We start from the raw sequence: 9,659 nt of genomic DNA on the forward strand, positions 1-9,659 counted from the left end.
TGTACATTTTGTACGTACATTGTACACTACACACACACATTATAAGTTATCACATGTACCGGGTACCGCAACACTGACCGAAATGCTCATCACAAAAGGTACGTTGATAGCCAGTTTCGTGATTGTTTAGAATTATTGCTACGAGTTTTCTTTCATAGCGATGAAAATATTATCATATACGAGCCAATGCACCTATGAATATCGAAATATCAATTTTAGCTGGTAAAGTTATGCATAGCTGTACGCATAGTCCCACATGCTTGGATTTGTGTTTGGGGGAAAACACCCGCTGCGCTGCACTGCCACTGCCGCACTGCCACTGGGTACTGGGAGTGGTTAAACTGGTTGCAAAATATACCAACACAACAACACAATAAAACCAACATGGTTAATCCTCAGCCAAAATGGAAACCTGGTGGATACAGCGATATTCACTTCACATGAAAATTGGGTTATAAGCTAAAATGTGGCATAGTCTACTGCTATACAAAGACTCAGTGGCAGTGCATAGATTCTACTACATAGACTAATGTCTTGGATATTAGAGTTGGTCAATACAGAATGGTTTGAAGCTAAATGAAAGCAAAACAGAATGTGTACATTTCACAAGCAGGCACAGGATTTCAAGCCCAATGAGTATGATTTCTTTAGATGATACTACTATACAATGCTGCACAGATGCAAGGAACTTGGGTGTCATATTTGATCACAATCTGTCTTTGAAGACTCATGTGAACAATGTGTGCAGATCAGCCTCATTTGCCCTACACAAAATTGGCAGCATCCGCCAATTTCTGACGAAAAAGACAACCCAGAGACTCGCTCAGGCACTGGTTATGTCTCGCATTGACTTTTGCAACAGTCTCTTGTATGGTCTGCCTGATGCGCAAATCAACAAACTGCAGAGAGTTCAAAATTCAGTTGCCAGGCTTATTGCTAAACGTCGTTCACGTGAGTCGGTTACCCCACTACTGAGAGAACTGCATATGTTAAGAATCCGCGAACGAATAAACTTCAAGATTCTTTTGTTAACTTTTAAATGTTTGCGAAATATTGCACCGGTTTATCTTCAACAGTTGATAACTGAATACCTACCCTCCCGGAACTTGCGGTCTAACAACAAATCACTTTTAATACCTCCTCCTGTCAATACACAATCTTATGGTTCTAGAGCTTTTCAGTCAGCATCACCTCAACTCTGGAACAGTTTACCTGAATGCTTGAAACAAACAGACTCAGTAGACAAATTTAAATCCATGTTAAAAACGTATTAATTTGTTTATTGAGTAGTATTATGACTGTGTCTCATGTCTTATACCGTGTCTGAAACTGTACCTTCTTCTTCTTTCTCTCTTTTCTTTCCTCTTCTTCCCTTTCTATTGTTTTCTTTTTCCCATAGCGCTTAGAGACATTTTATGTAATAACGCGCTATATAAATGTTGTGAATTATTATTATTATTATTATATGAGAGCTAGAGTAGCTAGTAGAGCCTAGTAGTAGTATAGCTAGTTTAGTCAGCATATTATTGTAAAACATTTCAACAATATTTCGAAAAAAAAAACAACGACAACTCTCTGGCATCATCATACTGTCATCTGAAATCAAACAGTTGATAGTAGAGACATCATACCTATATAGACGATAGTCATGATAGTGTTTTTTTGTTGTGTATGAGGCGCGTCATTCACGAATATTTTCGCCTTCATCGGCATAATATCATTATTTTGCATAAATTAATTTCTCAGAAAATAAACTAAATACTTCACAATTGTTTTTATGCACGGGGATGTGCATATCTATCTGCTGTCATGTCATACGGTTAGGGCAGATATTAGTCCTGGTGCATGCTGGTGACAAACTGGTCAGCCTGGCTCGTTATTGAGCAGGCTTACTAACTTCTCAGTCGTGCACAAATCCCAAATAGAATTCTAGCCTTTTTTTTTTTCTTTTTTTTTTGGGGGGGGGGGGGGACTGAAAATTATTTTAGGCTTCTAACTTCAGCAGAGCCCCTACCGTAGCTACCCTTACCGTATTAAACCCTAAAAGCCATTTAAATCATACTACTTTGATATTGCTTAATTTTTTTCTTCAATTTTTAGGGGGGGGGGGTACATATGGGTATGGCCATGGCTGTGCTGAAGTTCAGAAGCCTAAAATAATTTAGCCCCCTAAACTCGGGGTTGCCTTTCAATGATCAATGCCTATCACCCATTTGAGGTGTATTTTGTTTGTTTGTTGTTTGTTGTGTTTTTCACCTCCTGCTTTGTTCCTGCCTCCTATTGTCCTGCAGGTTTGTCGTTATGTGTAGCAGTGAGACATCTCCACACATCCAGTCTGCTAAAGCTGGTAGCTGCTACCGCAGTGTCTAGCAGCAAGGCCAATTTGGCAAAGTTGAGGAAGAAAACTGGATTCAGCTTTGTCAACTGCAGGAAAGCCCTGGAGAAATTTGACAATGATGTTGAAAAGGTGCCATACTTTTCCACAATCAATTATTTGATTACATATGTCTGTATGTCACTTTCTTTGTTTTGATTGTGGAGATTTTTTTCTGTTATGTGATGTTTATTCTCATTTATTATCATCCTTTCCCATATTGATTGCTTCCCTAAGTTAATGTGTTGAGTGTAATTCAATTATTGTATGTGTTTAATTACTGGTACACATTTGATTTATGTCATGTTATTCTTGTGTTTTGACCTGTCTGTTTTCCCTCATTTTTCATCTTTCCTTTTGTCTTTTCCCTGTGCGCTTAGAAACATTGTAGTAAGCGCATTACAAATGTAATGTATTTCATTATTATTATTAAATGAATTTGCATAGAGATTCCCTTTTTTTCAGAGAGAAATTATAAAAGTGACAATGTAAACTGCAAATAAAGTGTTCATGTATTGGTACCTCCATTTGATTACCTCTGCCAAGGTGGTTATCTTTATTTATGTTGTTGCTTTTTTTGCCAGCATTAATTTGTTTGTGTGCGAAATAACTTAAAAAGTTATGAACGGATTTGGCTGAAACTTACAGGAATGATAATGACACAAGAAACAGATGATTGAATTTTGGTACTGGTCTAAGAGTTTTTGTGAATTTTGGAGGATTTTTAATCTTTTGACAAACAGTGTCAATGAACTTGGGAGTTCAAGCTGCATATTTTGGGGGTTTGCATGTATACACGTTATAAAATGCATTCTCTACTCGGATGGGGCACCCTGCAGCTGGAAGCTTACGTGTATGATGTAAACAAAAGGGCTTCTATAATTGGGAAGATGGGCAATTTTTAGCATGTATGCATTATGAATGGAAATCACTGATCTCTAACGGAAGAACAACTGATCTAGATCATGAATATTCTCATCATATATCTTATCACTATCTCATAACCTTAAACATGTCCTGAGTATATGTATTGAGGACAATTGACAGTACAGCACTTGAATATTTTTTATTTTCTTTCAGGCTGAGGTTTGGTTGAGAGAACAGGCCCAGAAGGAAGGCTGGAGTAAGGCCACCAAGCTTCAAGGACGAGTGACAGCTCAGGGTTTGATTGGAGTCTTGTGTCAAGACAATGCTGCTGTCATGGTAGAGGTGAGCTCAGCTGCTTCCTTTAGAAACAATGTGATGTTACAACTGATTGACAAATTGCCCTACATCGACGTGAATAAGCACTGAATTCATCAGTGTTTTAGTAGTAGCCATGATAAAAAATCATGGGCGTACATACTCGAGCAGGATTCGAACCTACGACTTCCTGATCACCGTTGATCACCGGTGATCAGGAAGTCGTAGGTTCGAATCCTGCTCGAGTATGTACGCCCATGATTTTTTATCATGGCTACTACTAAAACACTGATGAATTCAGTGCTTATTCACGTCGATGTAGGGCAATTTGTCAATCAGTTGCAATGAAAACATCTCGACGGAAGAAATTCATGAATTTGAATAATGTGATGTTATCTTGTCAGTGTTTCAAGTTTCAAAGCTAGTGCCTTTTCTTCTAAGCACTTGATAGTACTTAAAGACTCTATTATTGTGTAGATTATAGCAAAAAGAAAATTTATGCAAGATGCTTTTATAATTACGATGTACCAAATTACTTCAGTAATTGATTTTGACTCGTGTGGCAGAGAATTCACTAAAGAGGAATGAAACCCAAATGTAGTTTGTGGATTGAGTGAATGCAGCAATATTACACGTAGAACACATCAATGAAGATTGAGGAAAATCTGACAATTAGTTGAAAAGTGTTGCCATTGCCATTAAGGCAAATCCCACAAAATTTCATTTTTCATTAAAAGTACACATTCCCTTGACTTTGCTGCTGACATACATGCTATGTAAAGGGTAATATTATTCCCAACTGCTTTCTGAAAGAGGTAAGTCAAGTGGTGTTTAATTTCATGCTAGAAAAGTGAAAATATGTTGAATTTTCCTTATATATTTTTAAAATAGTTATCCATGCTTGACGACACAGCCTGTAATACATTTGTAGTGTGTACATGTATTTATGATGTTTGGGTTTCATTCTCCTTGAAATGTTAATTTGTTATAGAATGTGAGATACAAAGTTTAGTTGTGTTTATGATTCCAAGTTAATCTCGAGGTTTACATTTGACTTTCTATCCTACTTCACAGGTGAACTGTGAGACTGACTTTGTGGCTAGAAATTCCAAATTCCAGCACCTTGTTAGCCATGTTGCTACCACAACTCTAGCCAGCCAAAGAGAAAAGAGTTCCAATCAAGAAATAGTCAAGGTGAGTGAAAGTGTGCTACTCTAGTGAGGAAAATCCATACTGTCATACACTCTAAAGGTGTTAGTACTAATGCCAAGCACCATTATGTAATCCTAGTATTGTCAATCGATTTAAAGTTTGTCTTTCTAAAATTGTTATATTGTCCAATAAAGTTGATGGCCAACTTTGATTATTTGCCAAGCTGTAACCAAGAAATAAGTGTTTGATGCAATGGTATAAATGTTCATCTATCATTGTGTGATAATTCATTTTTGTTTCTCTGTAGATTTCTTTAGGAAGAGATGATCTGAAGACTCTTGTGGATGAAAACAACAAGACTGTGGAAGACTCAACAGCTTTGACCATCGGTCAAGTTGGTGAGAATATGTCAGTGAGAAGAGCTCTGTTTTTGTCATCTCCCCAAGATTCATTTATTGGTAAGTTATTATCTCCTTTATATAAGCCATCATCTAATCAAGTATTTCCATGATCAGAAGGAACTTGTGTAGGATCATGTTATTTTCATGCAGCACATAATTATGTGTGTCACAAAACTTGAATTATATTCAATAGTGTTGTAGAAAGTAGAGCTCTGCTTCTATTCTGCACAGCTCATTGCAGCTGTGAATGAGAGTAAGAAAAGAAATGTCAGTTTCCCATAGGTTAACATGCAAGGTTATATGGGACCCAGTGAATTCCCTTGGGGTAAGGCAGATTCTTGTATCCAACCTCACTGTCATGGGTGTCACCTCAATGCTTATAATTTCTTTTTTTTAAGCTATATTCTTAAATCATATTTTGAATTTAAAAAGAATTATATCAGAAATGAAATTGGAAAATTTTTGTCTGGAATAATGTTGATGTAAAGTGCAGTTTCAATGGAGAAGTGTTGTAAATCTGCAATAAATAATGCACATTTTGACAAGCAATGATGATGCGTAGCTGGTAATGAATTGTGTTTTTTCATGTGCATGTAGGTTCCTACGTTCATTCAGCCCTCCAAAAGCCTCAACAGGAGAAGCCTAGCAAATGCACTATGGGGAAATATGGCGCCCTTGTCGTGTTCACCAAGCTGGGTGAGACATCAGCAAACTTTAGGCCTGAGGTGCTCGGAAGAAGACTATCACAGCATGTAGTTGGAATGAATCCACTTAGGATAGGGGTGTACACCCCACCAGATCCTGAAGGTGAGTCAAAAGATTTGATGAAAAAAAAAAAGTTTCTGCAAATATAAAGCAAAAGAAGTCTTGTCATATCGTGGAACTTTGGAAAAAAAACAACAACAAAAAAACACATGCTGAAGAGAGGATGAATCCAATCAGATTGATCTCCAATGTGGTGACTTGTTGATCATAGGGTCAACTGTGGTGATGACTGTTTTTGTAAGACAGTGCTCAGTGACAAAAAAAAAGGTAAAAAATCAGGAATAGCCCATTAATAATGAGGTCTGTTGGTAATACATATGAGAACAAAATAAGAATTGCATATTCTGGAATGCAACACTTAAAAGAGAGAGCGCTGTTTCTTACAAGTTAGATGGGCAGCTAAGATTGCTTAAAAAAGTGAATGGTGAATGCAGAAGTCAACACTCTGTGATGATGCACTGTATCAACCATCCACTATATCTTGAAACATTAATCATATTGTCCATATAATCAATTCATTCTCAGTGGAATCAATCTGTCCCTACTATGACTCTACAGCTGCAGTCTGAATAATCCATTGAGGACAGACTGATTTTGCTGTAACACACATTTCCCTTAGACACCTACCAGAGTATTCTCGGGACTCTTCTTCAACAGGTTAATGTGACTTCTCTCTCTTTTGTCTTTACTATCATCATAAATAGTCCAAACCAAGGAGGAACAAGCCCAACCTCCATCGGAGTCCTCAGAGGAGACTTCCCCACCACCACCGGCAGCGGAGACAGAGAGCGATGAGATGCTAAACCAGGAGTACCTATTGGATCCAAGTCTCACTGTAGGAGAGCTCTTGCAGCAAGAAAACATCCAAGTCTTGGATTTTGTCCGATTTGAGTGTGGAGAATCAGCTGGTGACAGCTGATTAAAAGAACTCTAAATACCAGACATATAAAGCTAATCCTTCCCAAATGTTGAAGCCCTGTACAGTGCACTCCCGTTACAACGAACACGGTTATAACGAAATTTCGTTATAACGAAGTATATCTTCTGGTCCCAAAATTATCACCATTAAAGTCTATGGTACAAAATTCGCTTATAACGAACACGGTTATAGCGAAATTCCCGTTATAACGAAGTCTTTTCCGAGCGCCACAGACAAAGAAAAACAAAAGAAATGTGCTCCGTTATAACGAAATGCGAATTGCTTTCGAAAATACGTAGCGGAACAAGCATATTATATCGTCTCTGCATGGGTGAACGCGTCACACCACTGTGTGTTTGCTCCTTGTGTTACGCACAGTTTCTGAGGGGAACTTGCGTTTGTTATTGTAATACAGTTATCCCATCACATTTTACATAGCTTTCCAGTGTATGATGAGTATTCAGCAAACAGAATATGATATATATACATGGTTTCCTTGTTTTCGTTGTATTTGTTCGGTTATAACGAAATTTCGTTATAACGAAAGAAAACTGCTGGTCCCGAGCATTTCGTTGTAACGGGAGTGCACTGTAGTATCAGTATCTTTTTCTTTACAGTATTTGAAAATAAAACATGCTAAAACAATTAAACAGATAATAAGTTCAGACTTTTTCTCCAATTCAGTTTCGTAAATGGTAGTGTGATCATGAACAAATGATCAAGTGTATGCATGTGTGCCATTGCCAATGGAATATTCATATCCAAAACTACAGTGTATTCATCTTCATGCCAACACTGTGATGCACAGTCACTCCAACCCAGTTTGCTCTTTGAGAAATTAGGTGATGGTGTTCAAGATTTGTTCTGTCTGAATCTTTAAAGATTGTCTGGAAAGAGATCTTGCCCAGATGGTTCTTATTTATTCACTTTTTTTTTTTCTGTCATAGTATACCCCTTTTTTGTGATCTTGCAAATATCTCATATTGATATATATAGGATATTATTGGTCAAGCTTTGCCTCCATTTTGGCATTGAAGTTTAGTTTACCTTGACATAGCATTGACTGACAGAGAACTCTTGTCAACTGTTGTGAGTGGTTGGCTATCAGGACGAGTTGGCTAAACTACCTGTCAATTTGCACACTCATTCTCAAGTGCAAAACTGGAAAAAAAAAAAGAGAAAGAGATAAAATGACAGCATATCTATGATTTACTTTTATCATAGCCATTGTACATGCTGTAAAGCTGCATTTGTGCACAGGTATTTTTGTTGTGACAATATCTTCGAAGGATTTTGTCTTCTATTTATGTCAGCATTGTAATGACCATATAGTGGCAAGTGTCTCAGACACTTGGTGTTGTGTTTGAATTGCTGTTTTATTTCACAAGCCATCTACATAATGATTTATTTTGATACTCAAAGTATTCCTTCAAGTAAAATTAGAAAAGCTGGTCTAGTGTCAGTGGCAGGTTCCCATGACTGAAACATTATCTCATCACCTTTGTCCATAATGTAATTTGTTTGATGAAACAGCAGCAAATAAAAGTGACTGTGATAAATAATTGCATCATCTCCACACCATTTTAAAGAAACAATTTGTCAGTCATTTACGGTTTCTTTTTTTAGGGGGTCGTATTGTCAAGTTTACTTTTTCTTTTTGCTGCAATAATTATGTGACCATGATTATACATTGATAGAAATAAAATATGGAGAGGAGAGAGTAACACTTACCGAAGTGATTTTACAATTATTGAGTGATAATTATGTTCTCAAAGAGAAAAGTAAAGTGGGTAGGCAAGTATGTTATTATCGGACAACACACTGGAAATTGTCCCTGTAGGTTAAAGGTACTAGCCCACATTTGCAAACCCACGAAAATCAAAACTGCATAAAACAGGTCCAATATGACTTCAAGTACAAGTTATAACAGTAACATGTACCTCACCTGTCGCTCTTTGTCTATACCATTCGATAAAAGAGAGAAAATCGTCATTTTAAAATCAATTTTCAAACCGGGTCAACCCGACCCAAAATCGAATTACGAGCGCGGGCTATAGCTACGTACATTGTACATGTAACACGTACGTGGACCGGAGCTAGCGAGCGTTATACGCATGCATACGGATTACGGTGCATTTTCATTTATTTATTATGAAAGTAATGGACTAATTGGAACGAAATTTTGCACAGGTGTTACTGCAATCACACCCAAACTCCATGCTAACTATGAGACCAATTGCTGCAGGTTTACAAATGTGGGCTAATACTTTTAATACTGTGAACCTGCAGCTTACAGAGGAATACAGGTAGCAGGTGCTTACACTCGTGTACCTGCTACATTCCAGTACAGTGTACGATGTACATATGCATGCCCATGTTAGCATTCAATTCCACTTATACATGCATCTTGCATACTACTGTATATCTGAAAAAGGCAATCTGAGTCTATCACAGTGAGAATTGCCACAGTTTGTTTTTGATCTGAAGCTATTAAAATCCTGCCTGTGTAGGTGATGCTGATTTAGGAGTACTGGTAAGAAAGCTCACTTTTTGTGCAGGATACAAACTGTACTGTACAAAAAGTGTGACGATACATGTACATTTGATTGCATGACCTCTGTATACTCATCAATTTGCAAACCATGTTTAAAGGCATAATTTACCATTTGCAGATGAAAGCATTAGTGCTATAAAATAGTTCTAAAATGTGAGTTAGGGATAGAAACAACCACTGTCAAAATTTGAATCCGTATAATCGATGTTAAGTGTTGTTAAATACACAAAATGTGAACAATAGTTATAATAAAAAAATTTCCAGACTAAACCGTATACAGTTACGGTTTATTGAGAAAAACCCTGATATCTC

At 37.2% G+C, this 9,659-nt stretch overlaps 1 protein-coding gene across 1 annotated transcript; it reads left to right on the forward strand.

Annotated features, from left to right (window-relative positions):
• Positions 1-57: 57 nt before the first annotated feature.
• LOC140245062 (elongation factor Ts, mitochondrial-like) lies at positions 58-8,659 on the forward strand. The gene is made up of 7 exons (XM_072324659.1): positions 58-98; positions 2,292-2,467; positions 3,455-3,583; positions 4,631-4,750; positions 5,016-5,166; positions 5,707-5,916; positions 6,579-8,659. Exons 1-7 carry the CDS (start codon positions 83-85, stop codon positions 6,791-6,793), a joined length of 1,017 nt encoding a protein of 338 aa, XP_072180760.1. The 5' UTR covers positions 58-82; the 3' UTR covers positions 6,794-8,659.
• The last annotated feature ends 1,000 nt before the right edge of the window (positions 8,660-9,659 follow it).

This window comes from Diadema setosum, chromosome 22 (genome assembly GCF_964275005.1).
Source record: "Diadema setosum chromosome 22, eeDiaSeto1, whole genome shotgun sequence".
Taxonomy (NCBI): Eukaryota; Metazoa; Echinodermata; class Echinoidea; order Diadematoida; family Diadematidae; genus Diadema; species Diadema setosum.

Bases quoted from the DNA above. Each gene is read 5' to 3' on its own strand.
- LOC140245062 (XM_072324659.1), top strand. The intron at 3,584-4,630 runs GTGAGCTCAGCT...CCTACTTCACAG, and splicing joins ATGCTGCTGTCATGGTAGAG to GTGAACTGTGAGACTGACTT. The intron at 4,751-5,015 runs GTGAGTGAAAGT...GTTTCTCTGTAG, and splicing joins CCAATCAAGAAATAGTCAAG to ATTTCTTTAGGAAGAGATGA.